The sequence below is a fragment of the Bombina bombina genome, chromosome 6 (genome assembly GCF_027579735.1).
Source record: "Bombina bombina isolate aBomBom1 chromosome 6, aBomBom1.pri, whole genome shotgun sequence".
Taxonomy (NCBI): Eukaryota; Metazoa; Chordata; class Amphibia; order Anura; family Bombinatoridae; genus Bombina; species Bombina bombina.
The window spans coordinates 1,059,245,280-1,059,262,291 of record NC_069504.1 but is presented as its reverse complement, the minus strand read 5'-3'; the positions used below and the strand labels follow the sequence as shown (position 1 = coordinate 1,059,262,291).

General features: G+C 39.6%; 1 protein-coding gene across 15 annotated transcripts in view; it reads left to right on the top strand.

Moving 5' to 3' along the window:
* The window catches only part of MICAL3 (microtubule associated monooxygenase, calponin and LIM domain containing 3), an 809,998-nt gene that overhangs the window by 727,228 nt on the left and 65,758 nt on the right, over positions 1-17,012 (top strand). For 12 of the 15 annotated variants that reach the window (XM_053718886.1, XM_053718885.1, XM_053718898.1 and 9 more), the window contains one exon: positions 1,870-1,935. The exons of the other annotated variants lie outside the window; for them this stretch is intronic. In XM_053718886.1, the coding sequence (XP_053574861.1) occupies positions 1,870-1,935 (66 nt within the window). The remainder of the gene's footprint in view (positions 1-1,869; positions 1,936-17,012) is intronic. 15 annotated transcript variants of the gene reach the window in all.

The window sequence follows — 17,012 nt, the reverse complement described above, 5'->3', positions numbered from 1 at the left end:
AGTATTCGTGCTATCAAAATTAATTCATATTATTTGCAAATGTCATGTATTATTATTTTTGGGCTTTACATCAAAATATGTTTTTATATATATATTATAAGAGGTTGTCTCATACATGGGATTCTTCTACAAGTATTGAAGTTGAAACTTTTTGACTATATGAGTTATAAATAAAGTTTTTCTTTTAAAAAAAAATGCAGCCATTAAAATAATCAGACATCTGAAAATAAAGATACATACCGCAAGTATTCTTTTACAATTCAGATAGGGTTCCGTTTTTGTTTTTTTAAAAGGTCCAATTTACTTCTATTATAAAATTTACATTGTTCTCTTTAAAAGCAATGTAGGTAGGTTCAGGAGCGTGCATGTGTCTAGAGCATTTTGCATCATAATAATAATAATAATGTTATACATTTGCAAGGGCACTAGATGGATGCCGTGTTTGCTGATATATAGTATTCCAGACATGTGCTTGCTATTTACCTAGGTGTTCTCTTCAACAAAGAATACCATGAGAATAAAGCAAATTTCAAAATAGAAATAAATTAGAAACTTTTTTTTAAGTGTTTGCTTTAAATCAATACATAAAAAAATGGTTATTGTGTCTCCTAAGTGTTGACAAATTAACCATGAAATAGATATGAGCTGAGCTCCTTATCTCTGTTAAAAACTAATTAAACTGTATTGGTCTTCCTCGCTTACATCATCTTAAAGGGACAGTATACACTCATTTTCATATAACTGTATGTAATAGACACTACTATAAAGAATAAGATGCACACTTACTGATATAAAAATCCTGTATAAAATGGTTTAAAAACGCACTTAGAAGCTTTCAGTTTAACTCTGTTGAAAAGGCAGTTGGAAAGCCCATTGCAAGTGGGAAATAAGACACTCCCCCCCTCCCCCTACTTTTGCATATGAAAAGACCCTTTACACAAACAGGAGCAAGCTGGAGAAGGTAGCTGACGGTATTCACATAAAACTTTGGGGCTTGGTTAGGAGTCTGAAAATCAGAGCAATGTTATTTAAAAATAAGCAAAACTATAAAAATTTAAAAAAAAAAAAAACTTTATGGGCTATATAAATAGATTATCTACAAAACATTTATGCAAAGAAAAAATGAGTGTATAATGGCCTTTTAAAGGGGCAGGATACACACATTTTCATTTAACTGCATGTAATAGACACTACTATAAAGAATAAAATGCACAGATACTGATATAAAAATCCAGTATAAAACTGTTTAAAAACGTACTTAGAAGCTCCCAGTTTAGCACTGTTGAAAGGTAGCTGGAACACTCACTGAAAGTGGTTGTATAGCAAAAAAACAGACACTTCCTCCCTCCCCCTTCCTCCCTCCCCCTTCCTCTGTATATGAGAAGACTCTTTACACAAACAGGAGCAAGCTGGACTAGGTATACATCAGTATACTTTAAAACTTTGGGGCTTGGTTAGGAGTCTGAAAATCAGCGCAATGTTATTTAAAAATAAGCAAAACTATACATTTAAAACACACACAAAAAGCTGTATAGGCTATATAAATGGATCATCTAGAAAACATTTATGCAAAGAAAAATCTAGTGTACAATGTCCCTTTAATCCCTATGGGAGATGTTCTTTAGTGACGTTTACACAGCACCACCAAATTTCCTTTCCAGTTAAGAAAAAGGGAATTGAAAGGTTTACTTCTCAGAGGGTCCAGGTCTTGTTTTCCGTATTTGGTTTTATTTTTCCTTCCTTCTTCTTGTTGTTTCCTTTTCTTGCTCTCATGCTCTTTGCTTTTCTTCTTTTTTCTTCCCACTCCCTTTTCATGCCTGCCACTTTTCTCCTTTTCCGCTTCCACTCCTTTCCCCTTGTTCTTTGAAGTTGATCCCATTGTGGGGACTCCACGCCGCAGACCTCTCTCCTTCTGCCCCTGCTGTGCCCATGAAGGTAATGTAGCTTTGTGTAGTGCCACGCTCCAAATGCACTTACTGGGCTGGCATCGCACTACCATCCCCCCAAACCATAATAAGAGACATCAGATTCTAGATTATTCCTTTACACCCACTGGCTCCCCATCCTTGATGCTAGCTGCTAAAGAAATTAAGTGCATGCAACTTGCACCTTAAAGCAGAATTACCTGGTCACACAGTAATAAAATAATATTTTTTTCAGAAAAAAAGCCAATACGCTGGAAAGAGAAATGAAGTTTGTAGAAAGAAAAAAAAATAATAATAATAATCTTTGTTAAACTGGGTGAGGGTGTTTGCATTAAGGTGCATTATTTCTGTGGATGCCTGTATCAGATCACAGTATCTTGAGCTCTAGAAAGCGCTAAACCTCATCACATACGAATTTTAATGCATTAGTCATCTTTGTATATGAAAACTCTAGTGCTATCATTTTGGTGCCCTAGAGTGATACGTGTTCGGTTTTGATGTTTTTTGGTGTCACTCTTGTTCTTCATAGAATACATTAGAGGTGGCCACCCTTGGCATGCTTGCTAAGGGGGCACACAAATTCTGTTGTTGGCATACGGTATGTAGGGTGCCACCATGTATAGAATACTCTTTCTAAAAAAAAACAAATTGATAGACATGCAAAACAAAAACAAAAATGTCTAGGGTGTTTGTTATAAGGGTGTTTGTTATAATATCCACAGGATTTGGTTTACCCAACTTTTCTCTAAGATTAAATAGAAAAATAAAGTGTGTCTACATATAAAATATATGCTGAAACTGGGATAAGTTTCACAGATTCAGTCATCAGTGTCTGGTTAATTTTGTACTTAGAGACAGGAACCGATTTTTTTTTTCTCTCTGTTATGATTCAGCTAGAGCATACAATTTTAATTAACTTCCTATTTTCTTTCATTTTAAATTGCTTCGTTCTCTTGGTATCCTTTCTTGAAAGGGCAGCGATGCACGATTGGGAGATAGCTGAACACATTGTGTGAGCCGATGATAAGAAGCATAAATGTGCAGCCATTAATCAGCAGCTAGCTCTCAGAAGTGCATTGCTGCTTCTGAGCCTACCTAGGTATGCTTGTCAACAAAGGATACCAAGAAAACTACACACATTTGATAATAAACATAGTGGGGGGGTTTAATTGCATGCTCTATCTGAAAGTTTAAAGGAATAGGAAAGTTAAAACTAATATTAGCAACATAGAGAAGAGAGTAGAAACCTCAAAATACGAGGTTTCTAATAGTCTAGGCAAAAAATTGCACAACTGTAAAAAATAAAGACATTCAAAGGATTCTTAAAGTACAAAAAGTTTAATAAAACATAACTTCATGGGGGGCGTGTCCTAGCAGCGACTGTGAACGGTCGCATCTTCTCTGTGCTCCTGCCGATAACCCAGCAATCCGTCGGTGTAGGGTACTTACTACAGTGACCTATCACAAAAAATGATCAACACTACTGGTTTAGTGGTCAGCTAAGAGAAAATCAGGTTCCTCACTGTATTTCTGACGCTAAAGCAAGAGAGTGGACAAAAAAAGGCCTGGAGCGGCGGCTCAAGACAGGCAGCGCTACCCCCCTCGATTCTCCGAGGGTCATTGTCAGGACTGGGCATAATTGCATATAAACTTCTCACACTTCTGCAGCACTATAGCAGAAAGGGGACCTCTCAAACATAAAAACTTGCGGCTACTAAGCAACCTCTAGCTGCGCAATAAACATGGCCGCTGTGATGGAAGTTAACTGTCTAATGCGCCTTGATGACATTATGGAAAGAATTGAACATCGCTTTCTGGATCTGTTACAAAGAGCGCCATGGGACTTTCTAACGCAATCACATATACTATACTTTAACCCAGAGTGCAGAGCAGAGGTCATGGAGGCGGCAAATATGGATGACACTTCCGCAGCAAAGAGCAATCCCATGGATTCCTCCCTACAAAGTAAGCGGGGAGTCAAGGCCGGTACAGAATTGGCTTTACTGGGTTCTCCTCGAAAGGTCTCGCCCCGGCAAAACAGCAAACAGCCAGTGATCAACATGCAACTGAAGCGCACTAGCTCTGTGGAATCTTTCAATGCAGCTACAAAGCCCACATGCAGCCCTGGCGACGGAACACGTTACACAGCAACCTCTATACAACCCAAGCAGCCCGGCATTTTTCCACACGCTGGTCTGTGGTCAAATAGACACGACCTGGAGGCATCCCATACACAAGATCCTAGAAGTGCTTCCCGGCTTATCATATCTAAGGAGGACACATCACCTTTTACCGAAGCAGCCTTAAAACAACTGATGAGTAAATCTGCTCACTCTGCAAAAAATGACTTTGGGAAACAGCCCAAGATGAAATATTATTGGGACATGATGAAGCCAGCATGACATCATTTTGGTATTGTAAAATGCTGTTTGAGTGTTGTTGGTTTGAATATGTTTTGATCCTGCTTATTTATACCTATGCTAATGTGGTTTTACTCGCTGTCACTTCCCCATGTTTTATTTAAAACGGCTACACACACTTTGCCTGATGCACGCTATGAGGGAGCTTTAGAGATATTCATGTATTTATGGCATAGCGGAGGCTTTGGGGATACACTGGCGCCCTTTTGTTCCCCTGAGTGTTGCCTGTGGGGTTTGGGGGGGGCCTCTGGGTTGACAAAATTGGAACTGAACAGGGGGTCAGTGGTATGTACGCTGCCTCAAAGCACATATAGAATAGCAATAACAGTGCCCCACTTGGCGGTCTACGGCCGGGACCGTTGTTGGGAGCCCATATGTCACTTCTAATCGCTAACATGAGCTACATCTAATTGGAGAGTGCTGTGAGCCGTATTATAACCCTTTGATATCTTCCCAGGGAATGTAACGCAACGATTAGTTGGAAGTGCATATATACAGCTACTAGGTTTAATAATGTAGACTATACTAGTTAGACAATAAGCCCTGCATAGGGGAGTTTCATTTTGTTCTGTTATGTAGTTTTATTTTTATGGTTCTCTCTTTGGTTAGGCCACAAAAATGGCCCCTTGTCACCGCGAGGTGTGTGTTAAAATGATATCCAGTCCTGACGGTACATCTATATAAAATCCTTAAAAAAGAAGCAAACAGTTTCGTGATTCTTTTGAATATGACGATGTACGTCTTTGTAAACCTTTCTTTATGTTATATGTCGTAGCTAATGCTAGTATAAAATGAGGGCAGATGTCTTTATTATGTGAACACAGTTATGTTTCTCAAAACTATTGTACTTGGCTTGCATCTCCTATCAGATTGTACACCACATACACACTGGAGCTCGAGTTACATGTGCAATCTTTTAAGTCGAAAATACTGTATAACCCCTTGGACTCTGAACTAAACTACTACATAGGTCCAAAAGTGGCCTTACCTTTTGATATCAAGGGCTGGTTGATGGAGACTTTTAATATCCACTGTAAATCAGATATGTCTTGAATGCCTTGTTTATGTTTTTCATTTGTGTTAATGCTTTTTGACCTCAATAAAAATATTTAAAAAAAAAAAAAAAAAAAACATAACTTCATACATCCAAACATTCAATCCACATACATACAGGGGATCCCAGGATCGCATATAGGAAGACACACTGGCCGTGGGTAAATCTGGTGCACCAGTATTCAACAGGATTAAATGTCATAAAAATATTGCATATATTTATAATCCAGAGAAAGAAGGACCGTCCCCCAAATAATCTCAAGCCAGGTGAGTTGAGTCTATACCCCTATGTGAAACATAAGTATAACTACGTTAGAGCGTTTAAAACCAGGGGGAGCTGTGCATCGCCGCGTCTTTTTCACAGGTACGCTAATGAGCCGAACAGAAGTGTGATAGATAAAAGTTCACATCGGTACCTGTCTTTTTCACGCGGTTGCTCTTCCCTCAACGGTTGCTCCCATAACGTAGCTTCTTCTGGGGTAGACTGAAGGCAAGCCAAGGATCCACTGAAAGATGCTGCAAACCACACATAGCTGGGGTGGTTTGCAGCACCTTTCATTGGATCCTTGGCTTGCCTTCAGTCTACCCCAGAAGAAGCTACGTTATGGGAGCAACCGTTGAGGCAAGAGCAACCACGTGAAAAAGACAGGTACCGATGTGAACTATTATCTATCACACTTCTGTTCGGCTCATAACTATACCTGTGAAAAAGACGCGGCTATGCACAGCTCCCCCTGGTTTTAAACGCTCTAACGTAGTTATACTTATGTTTCACATAGGGGTATAGACTCAACTCACCTGGCTTGAGATTATTTGGGGGACGGTCCCTCTTTCTCTGGATTATAAATATATGCAATATTTTTATGACATTTAGTCCTGTTGAATACTGGTGCACCAGATTTACCCACGGCCAGTGTGTCTTCCTATATGCGATCCTGGGATCCCCTGTATGTATGTGGATTGAATGTTTGGATGTATGAAGTTATGTTTTATTAAACTTTTTGTACTTTAAGAATCCTTTGACTGTCTTTATTTTTTACAGTTGTGCAATTTTTAGCCTAGACTTTTAGAAACCTCGTATTTTGAGGTTTCTATTCTCTTCTCTATGTTGCTAATATTCATTATTCTAGGATGCACCTGTACACCTTTGATGATTAATTAGAGTGCTACTTACTTGCCTGTTGTTGTTTATTAAAGTTAAAACTAAACTTGCATGATTCAGATACAGCATGTAATTATATATACTTTTATAGGGACACTCAAGTCACAATTAAACTTTCATGATTCAGATAGAGCAAGCAAATTTAAAAAACTTTCTAATTTACTTCCATTAACAAAATGTGCACAGTCTTTTTATATTTACACTTTGTCGCCAGCTCCTACTGAGCATGTGCAAGAATTCATAGAATGTACGTGTATGCATTTGTGATTGGCCGATGGCAGTCACATGATGCAGGAGTGGTGGAAATAGACATAACGGAAATTTGTCAGAAGAAAATCTTCTACTCATTTGAAGTTCAGACTAAGTGCTATTGCATTGTCTTTTTATTATGGACTTGTTGATTATGCAAATCGACTGTATTTACTGGTCCTTTAAATTCACTTCTATTTTCAATTGTACTTTGTTCTTATAGTATCCATTGTGGAAAATTAATATGTACATATCCTACTCTAGTAGGAGCTAGCTGGTGATTGGTGCCTGCACACATTTGTCTCTTGTGATTGGCTGAACAGATGTGTTCTGCAGCAAAGGTTATCAAGGCGATTAAGCACATTTGAAATTAGAAGTAAATTGCAAAAAAATATGTTCTTTCTGAATCCTGAAAGAAAAAAAAATTGGGTTTCATGTCCCTTTAATTTTGACTTTACCGTTCCTTTAAAGGGCCGTGGTACCCACATTTTTTCTTTCATGATTTAGAAACAGAATGCATTTTTAAACATCTTTCTAATTTACTTCTATTATCTAATTTGTTTTATTCTCTTGATATTCTTTGCTGAAAAGCATATCTAGATAGGCTCAGTAGCTGCTGATTGGTTGCTGCACATAGAAGCCTCATGTGATTGGCTCACCCATGTGCATTGCTTTTTCTTCAAATAAGGATATCTAAAAAATGAATCAAAATAAATAATAGAAGTAAATTGTAATGTTGTTTAAATTTGTATGTTCTATCTGAATCATGAAAGAAAGATTTTGGGTTTAGTTGCCCTTTAAGTTCCATCTAAAGTGGTTAAAGATATTTGGAGTGAAAGGACTTAGGAAGATCAGTGGCTTGGCAACAAAGGAAACCACTTTATTGTGCAGTTTGTGTGCTCATACAGTTATTTAAAAGTTGAAGTTGTATTAAAACAATATTACATTATTTACTCTGTTTTCATTTGCTAATGCAATTGTGGTATCTTGAAATAAACAAACAAAAAAAAATCAGATTAATCCTGGGCAGGAGCAGTTACTCCTGCATATACCTCTGTTTTTCTAGACAAGTTTGCAACATTATTTATTAGACACTCATTTTGCTGTATACAATAAATTAGAGAACTCATGTTAAGAGATAAGATGTATATCATGTTGTCACTGCTTTGTAGTTTTCAATAAAAGTGTAACTTTATTTGAATATATATTTGTATGTTGTGCACGTACCTGAATAGCGCCCCATAGGAGTATATCATTCAATACTGGCACAGTGAAAAGAGCTTGCAATCTGATTCTGTTAAAATTACAAGTCAGAATTCTTGCAGTGTCCTAAAATAGCCTTATGTATTAGCCAGTTAAATACAGGACACTGCTGTAAACAATCGTACTTTAGAATTAGTGTCTTATTTTAACAATGATTCACTGTTAAAAGATTTTTGGGGAAGGACTTACAGCTGTGTGTCATATTTTAACAATGATTCACTGTTATAAGATTTTGTGTAATAGACATAACTATGGGATATTTGTATTGGTTTCGTTGTTTTATTTTGATCATTGCACATTGATTCTTCTCTTAGAAATCGTTTTTAGGGTATTCAGAGCTGATTGTTATTATTTGAAGAAAAGAACAAGGCATCTGTATTATATGGTTTATTGAGCATTTTTTTTGTATCTCTGCGGTGTCTTAATAATTGTAGATCCAATAGATTCTGAGTTTGGGGCCACTTACTGAAGTGATATAGCAATGCAGATGATAAAACCTATGATCGCACAAAAAAACAACTCCAACGGAGGCTTAAAGGGATATTAAATAGTGCTCCTTTAGTAAAAAAAAGAAAAAAAACAGCAAACAGCATTTACATTTCTTTCATGTAATTAGCAAGAGTCCATGAGCTAGTGACATATGGGATATACAATCCTACCAGGAGGGGCAAAGTTTCCCAAACCTTAAAATGCCTATAAATACACCCCTCACCACACCCACAATTCAGTTTTACAAACTTTGCCTCCCGTGGAGGTGGTGAAGTAAGTTTGTGCTTAGATTCTACGTTGATATGCTCTTCGCAACAGGTTGAAGCCCATTTTTCCTCTCAGAGTGCAGCGAATGTCAGAGGGATGTGAAGAGAGTATTGCCTATTTGAGAACAATGGTCTACCTCTAGGGGATCTATTTCATAGGCTCTCTGTTATCGGTCGTAGAGATTTCTTCTCCTACCTCCCTTTTCAGATCGACGATATACTCTTATATACCATTACCTCTACTGATTCTCGTTTCAGTACTGGTTTGGCTATCTGCTATATGTAGAGGAGTGTCCTGGGGTAAGTATGTCTTATTTTTTGTGACACTCTGCGCTATGGTTGGGCACTTTATATGTAAAGTTCTAAATATATGTCTATAAACTTATATTTGCCTTGATTCAGGATAAACGATATTCCTTATTTTCAGACTGTCAGTTTCATTATTGGGATAATGCATTTAATTATTTTTTCTTACCTTGAAAAATTTTCATTTGGCCTTTTTTCCTGCGTGCTGTTAAGCTCGCGGGGGCGGGAAATGTTTCTTTCTCCAACATAGGTGTGTCCGGTCCACGGCGTCATCCTTACTTGTGGGATATTCTCTTCCCCAACAGGAAATGGCAAAGAGCCCAGCAAAGCTGGTCACATGATCCCCCCTAGGCTCCGCCTTCCCCAGTCATTCTCTTTGCCGTTGTACAGGCAACATCTCCACGGAGATGGCTTAGAGTTTTTTGGTGTTTAAATGTAGTTTTTATTCTTCAATCAAGAGTTTGTTATTTTAAAATAGTTCTGGTATGTACTATTTACTCTGAAACAGAAAAGAGATGAAGATTTCTGTTTGTAAGAGGAAAATGATTTTAGCAACCGTTACTAAAATCGATGGCTGTTTCCACACAGGACTGTTGAGATGAAGTAACTTCAGTTGAGGGGAACAGTGTGCAGACTTTTGCTGCTTGAAGTATGACACATTTCTAACAAGACTTGGTAATGCTGGAAGCTGTCATTTTCCCTATGGGATCCGGTAAGCCATTTTAATAACAAGTTATAAAGGGCTTCACAAGGGCTTTAAAGACTGGTAGACATTTTTCTGGGCTAAAACGTTTGTTTTATAAACATGTTTAATGGTTTATTACTTTGAGGAGTTAATTTTATCTTGGGAATTTTGATAAAAAAGACGGCAGGCACTGTATTGGACACCTTTTTCACTGGGGGCCTTCTCTAGTCATAGGCAGAGCCTCAGTTTCGCGCCACTAATGCGCAGTTGTTTTTTTGGGAAGCAAAGCATGCAGATGCATGCGTAAGGAGCTCTGATACACTGAAAAAGCGTGCTGAAGGCGTCATTTGGTATCGTATTCCCCTCTGGGCTTGGTTGGGTCTCAGCAAAGCAGATACCAGGGACTGTATAGGGGTTAAATGTAAAAACGGCTCCGGTTCCGTTATTTTAAGAGTTAAGACTTTCAAATTTGGTGTGCAATACTTTTAAGGCTTTATGACACTGTGGTGAAATTTTGGTGAATTTTGGACAATTCCTTCATACTTTTTCGCATATTCAGTAATTAAGTGTGTTCAGTTTAAAATTTAAAGTGACAGTAACGGTTTTATTTTAAAACGTTTTTTGTACTTTATCAAGTTTATGCCTGTTTATCATGTCTGTACCATCAGATAGACTATGTTCTGTATGTCAGGAAGCCAAAGTTCCTTCTCATTTAAATAGATGTGATGCATGTGATAGTGAAAATGATGCCCAAGATGATTCCTCTAGTGAGGGGAGTAAGCATGGTACTGCATCATCCCCTTATGTGTCTACACCAGTCTTGCCCACACAAGAGGCCCCTAGTACATCTAGTGCGCCAATTCTTCTTACTATGCAACAATTAACGGCTGTAATGGATAATTCTATTAAAAACATTTTAGCCAAAATGCCCACTTATCAGCGTAAGCGCGACTGCTCTGTTTTAGATACTGAAGAGCATGAGGGCGCCGATGATAATGGTTCTGACATGCCCTTACTCCAGTCTGAAGGGGCTAGGGAGGTTTTGTCTGAGGGAGAAATTTCAGATTCAGGAAAAATTTCTCAACAAGCTGAACCTGATGTTATTACGTTCAAATTTAAATTGGAACATCTCCACGCTCTGCTTAAGGAGGTGTTATCTACCCTGGATGATTGTGACAATTTGGTCATTCCAGAGAAATTATGTAAGATGGACAAGTTCCTAGAGGTCCCGGTGCCCCCCGAAGCTTTTCCTATACCCAAGCGGGTGGCGGATATTGTAAACAAAGAATGGGAAAGGCCCGGCATACCTTTTGTTCCTCCCCCTATATTTAAGAAATTGTTTCCTATAGTCGACCCCAAAAAGGACTTATGGCAGACAGTCCCTAAGATCGAGGGGGCGGTCTCTACTTTAAACAAACGCACTACTATCCCTATAGAGGATAGTTGTGCTTTCAAAGATCCTATGGATAAAAAGTTAGAAGGTTTGCTTAAAAAGATGTTTGTTCAGCAAGGTTACCTTCTACAACCAATTTCATGCATTGTTCCTGTTACTACAGCAGCGTGTTTCTGGTTTGATGAACTAGAAAAGTCGCTAGATAAGGATACCTCTTATGAGGAGATTATGGACAGAATTCGTGCTCTTAAATTGGCTAATTCTTTTACTCTAGACGCTACCCTGCAATTAGCTAGATTGGCGGCGAAAAATTCAGGGTTTGCTATTGTGGCGCGCAGAGCGCTTTGGCTAAAGTCTTGGTCAGCGGATGCGTCATCCAAGAACAAATTGCTTAATATTCCTTTCAAGGGGAAAACGCTGTTTGGCCCTGACTTGAAAGAGATTATTTCAGATATCACTGGGGGAAAGGGCCATGCCCTTCCTCAGGATAGGTCTTTCAAGGCTAAAAATAAGCCTAATTTTCGTCCCTTTCGTAGAAACGGACCAGCTTCAAGTTCTACACCCTCTAAGCAAGAGGGTAATACGTCTCAGGCCAAGCCAGCCTGGAGGCCAATGCAAGGCTGGAACAAAGGTAAGCAGGCCAAGAAACCTGCTACTGCTACAAAGACAGCATGAGATGTTGGCCCCCGATCCGGGACCGGATCTGGTGGGGGGCAGACTTTCTCTCTTCGCTCAGGCGTGGGCAAGAGATGTTCTGGATCCTTGGGCCCTAGAAATAGTCTCCCAAGGTTATCTTCTGGAATTCAAGGAGCTACCCCCAAGGGGAAGGTTCCACAGGTCTCAATTGTCTTCAGACCTCATAAAAAAACAGGCATTCTTACATTGTGTAGAAGACCTGTTAAAAACGGGAGTGATTCATCCTGTTCCATTAAAGGAACAAGGGATGGGGTTCTACTCCAATCTGTTCATAGTTCCCAAAAAAGAGGGAACATTCAGACCAATCTTGGATCTCAAGATATTAAACAAATTTCTCAGGGTTCCATCGTTCAAAATGGAAACCATTCGAACAATTCTTCCTACCATCCAGGAAGGTCAATTCATGACCACGGTGGATTTAAAGGATGCGTATCTACATATTCCTATCCACAAGGAACATCATCAGTTCCTAAGGTTTGCCTTTCTGGACAAACATTACCAGTTTGTGGCACTTCCATTCGGATTAGCCACTGCCCCAAGAATTTTCACAAAGGTACTAGGGTCCCTTCTAGCGGTGCTACGACCGAGGGGCATTGCAGTAGTACCTTACTTGGACGACATTCTGATTCAAGCGTCGTCCCTGCCACAAGCAAAGGCTCATACGGACATTGTCCTAGCCTTTCTCAGATCTCACGGGTGGAAGGTGAACGTAGAGAAAAGTTCTCTATCTCCGTCAACAAGAGTCCCCTTCTTGGGAACAATAATAGACTCCTTAGAAATGAGGATTTTTCTGACAGAAGCCAGAAAATCAAAACTTCTAAACTCTTGTCAAGTACTTCATTCTGTTCTTCTTCCTTCCATAGCGCAGTGCATGGAAGTAATAGGTTTGATGGTTGCGGCAATGGACATAGTTCCTTTTGCGCGAATTCATCTAAGACCATTACAACTGTGCATGCTCAGACAGTGGAATGGGGATTATACAGACTTGTCTCCAACGATTCAAGTAGATCAGAGGACCAGAGATTCACTCCGTTGGTGGCTGACCCTGGACAACCTGTCACAAGGGATGAGCTTCCGCAGACCAGAGTGGGTCATTGTCACGACCGACGCCAGTCTGGTGGGCTGGGGCGCGGTCTGGGAACCCCTGAAAACTCAGGGTCTTTGGTCTCGGGAAGAATCTCTTCTACCGATAAACATTCTGGAACTAAGAGCGATATTCAATGCTCTCAAGGCTTGGCCTCAGCTAGCAAAGGCCAAATTCATAAGGTTTCAATCAGACAACATGACGACTGTTGCGTATATCAACCATCAGGGGGGAACAAGGAGTTCCCTGGCGATGGAAGAAGTGACCAAGATAATTCAATGGGCGGAGACTCACTCCTGCCACTTGTCTGCAATCCACATCCCAGGAGTGGAAAATTGGGAAGCGGATTTTCTGAGTCGTCAGACATTTCATCCGGGGGAGTGGGAACTCCATCCGGAAATCTTTGCCCAAATAATTCAATTATGGGGCATCCCAGACATGGATCTGATGGCTTCTCGCCAGAACTTCAAGGTTCCTTACTACGGGTCCAGATCCAGGGATCCCAAGGCGACTCTAGTGGATGCACTAGTAGCACCTTGGAGCTTCAACCTAGCTTATGTGTTCCCACCGTTTCCTCTCATTCCCAGGCTGGTAGCCAGGATCAAACAGGAGAGGGTATCGGTGATCTTGATAGCTCCTGCGTGGCCACGCAGGACTTGGTATGCAGACCTGGTGAATATGTCATCAGCTCCACCATGGAAGCTACCTCTGAGACAGGACCTTCTTGTTCAAGGTCCGTTCGAACATCCGAATCTGGCCTCACTCCAACTGACTGCTTGGAGATTGAACGCTTGATTTTATCAAAGCGAGGGTTCTCAGATTCTGTCATTGATACTCTTGTTCAGGCTAGAAAGCCTGTAACTAGAAAAATCTACCATAAAATATGGAAAAGATATATCTGTTGGTGTGAATCTAAAGGATTCCCATGGAACAAGATAAAAATCCCTAGGATTCTATCCTTTCTTCAAGAAGGTTTGGAGAAAGGATTATCTGCAAGTTCTTTGAAGGGACAGATTTCTGCTTTATCTGTTTTACTTCATAAAAAGCTGGCGGCTGTGCCAGACGTTCAAGCTTTTGTTCAGGCTCTGGTCAGAATCAAGCCTGTTTACAAAAATTTGACTCCTCCCTGGAGTCTCAATCTAGTTCTTTCAGTTCTTCAGGGGATTCCGTTTGAACCCCTACATTCCGTTGATATAAAGTTATTATCTTGGAAAGTTTTGTTTTTGGTTGCAATTTCTTCTGCAAGAAGAGTTTCAGAGTTATCTGCTCTGCAGTGTTCTCCTCCATATCTGGTGTTCCATGCAGATAAGGTGGTTTTGCGTACTAAACCTGGTTTTCTTCCGAAAGTTGTTTCTAACAAAAATATTAACCAGGAGATAGTCGTGCCTTCTTTGTGTCCTAATCCAGTTTCAAAGAAGGAACGTTTATTGCACAACTTGGATGTAGTTCGTGCTCTCAAATTTTACTTAGCAGCTACTAAGGATTTCAGACAAACATCTTCTTTGTTTGTTGTTTATTCTGGTAAAAGGAGAGGTCAAAAAGCAACTTCTACCTCTCTCTCTTTCTGGCTTAAAAGCATTATCCGATTGGCTTATGAGACTGCCGGACGGCAGCCTCCTGAAAGAATCACAGCTCACTCCACTAGGGCTGTGGCTTCCACATGGGCCTTCAAGAACGAGGCTTCTGTTGATCAGATATGTAAGGCAGTGACTTGGTCTTCACTGCACACTTTTGCCAAATTCTACAAATTTGATACTTTTGCTTCATCTGAGGCTATTTTTGGGAGAAAGGTTTTGCAAGCCGTGGTACCTTCCATCTAGGCGACCTGATTTGTTCCCTCCCATCATCCGTGTCCTAAAGCTTTGGTATTGGTTCCCACAAGTAAGGATGACGCCGTGGACCGGACACACCTATGTTGGAGAAAACAGAATTTATGCTTACCTGATAAATTACTTTCTCCAACGGTGTGTCCGGTCCACGGCCCGCCCTGGTTTTTTAATCAGGTCTGATGAATTATTTTCTCTAACTACAGTCACCACGGTATCATATGATTTCTCCTATGCATATTCCTCCTTTACGTCGGTCGAATGACTGGGGAAGGCGGAGCCTAGGGGGGATCATGTGACCAGCTTTGCTGGGCTCTTTGCCATTTCCTGTTGGGGAAGAGAATATCCCACAAGTAAGGATGACGCCGTGGACCGGACACACCGTTGGAGAAAGTAATTTATCAGGTAAGCATAAATTCTGTTTTTTATTTCGTCTTTTTTTGGCGCATTTTTTTTTTGGCGCTAAAATTTCGTCACTTCCGGCGAGGTAATTTTACCGGAAGTTGTATTCTGTTTCACATGCGTATCCAGACATTTTTTTGCGGCAAAATTAAATGTGTGCGTCTTTTTTTATTCTCATTATTTAAACATTTCTCTTCATTGCTTCTGGTTGCTAGAAGCTTATTATTTTTGCATTCTTTCCCATTCCTGAAACTGTCATTTAAGGAATTTGATAATTTTGCTTTATATGTTGTTTTTTCTATTACATATTGCAAGATGTCTCATCCCGACCCTGGATCAAAATCTACTAATGAACAGACGCTGCCTGATGCTGGTTCTACTAAAGTTAAGTGCATATGTTGTAAACTTGTGGTAACTGTTCCTCCAGCTGTAGTTTGTGAAAGTTGTCATGATAAACTTTCCAATGCTGATTGTGTCTCCATTAGTAATAAACCTTTACCTGTTGCTGTTCCTTCAACATCTAATGTTCAGGATGTTCCTGTTAATGTAAAAGAATTTGTTTCTAATTCTATTAAGTAGGCTCTGTTTGTTATTCCTCCTTCCAGTAAACGTAAAAGGTCTTTCAAGACTTCTCACATTTCAGATGAATTTTTAGGTGACCATCATCATTCTAACTTATCTGATTCTGATGAGGTTTTTTCTGGTTCAGAAGATTCTACTACAGATATTGATTCTGATAAATCCTCATATTTATTTAAAATGGAGTTTATTCGTTCATTACTAAAAGAAGTTTTGATTGCTTTAGATATGGAGGAATCCAGTCCTCCTGATACTAAAACTGCTAAACGTTTAAATTCGGTTTATAAGCCTCATGTATTAATTCCGGAAGTTTTTCCAGTTCCTGATGCTATCTCAGATGTGATTGCTAGGGAATAAGATAGTTTGGGTACTTCATTTACTCCTTCTCCAAGGTTTAAAAAATTGTACCCTGTGCCATCTGATAGATTGGAGTTTTGGGATAAAATCCCTAAAGTCGATGGGGCTATCTCTACCCTTGCTAAACATACTGCTATTCCTACGGCAGATAGCACTTCGTTTAAAGATCCTTTAGATAGGAAGATTGAATCTTTTTTAAGAAAAGCTTATTTATGTTCGGGTAATTTACTTAGACCTGCTATATCTTTGGCTGATGTTGCTGCAGCTTCAACTTTTTGGTTGGAGGCTTTAGCGCAACAAGTGACAGATCATAATGCATATAGCATTGTTAAACTTCTTAAACATGCTAATAACTTTGTCTGTGATGCCATTTTTTATATCATTAGAGTTGATGTCCGGTATATGTCTTTAGCTATTTTAGCTAGTAGAGCTTTGTGGCTTAAATCTTGGAATGTAGATATGACTTCTAAGTCAACTTTGCTTTCTTTCTCTTTCCAAGGTAATAAGTTGTTTGGTTCTCAGTTGGATTCTATAATTTCAACTGTTACTGGAGGGAAGGGAGCTTTTTTGCCCCAGGGCAAAAAATCTAAAGGTAATTTTAGGGCCTTTTGTCAAAATAGAGAGCAGAAGCCCGACCCTTCTCCTAAAGGAACGGTTTCCGGTTGGAAACCTAATCCAGTCTGGAATAAGTCCAAGCCTTCCAGAAAGTCAAAACCTGTTCCTAAATCCACATGAAGGTGCGGCCCTCATTCCAGCGCAGCTGGTAGGGGGCAGGTTACGATTTTTCAAAGACGTTTGGATCAGTTCGATTCACAATCTTTGGATTCAGAACATTGTTTCACAAGGATACAGAATAG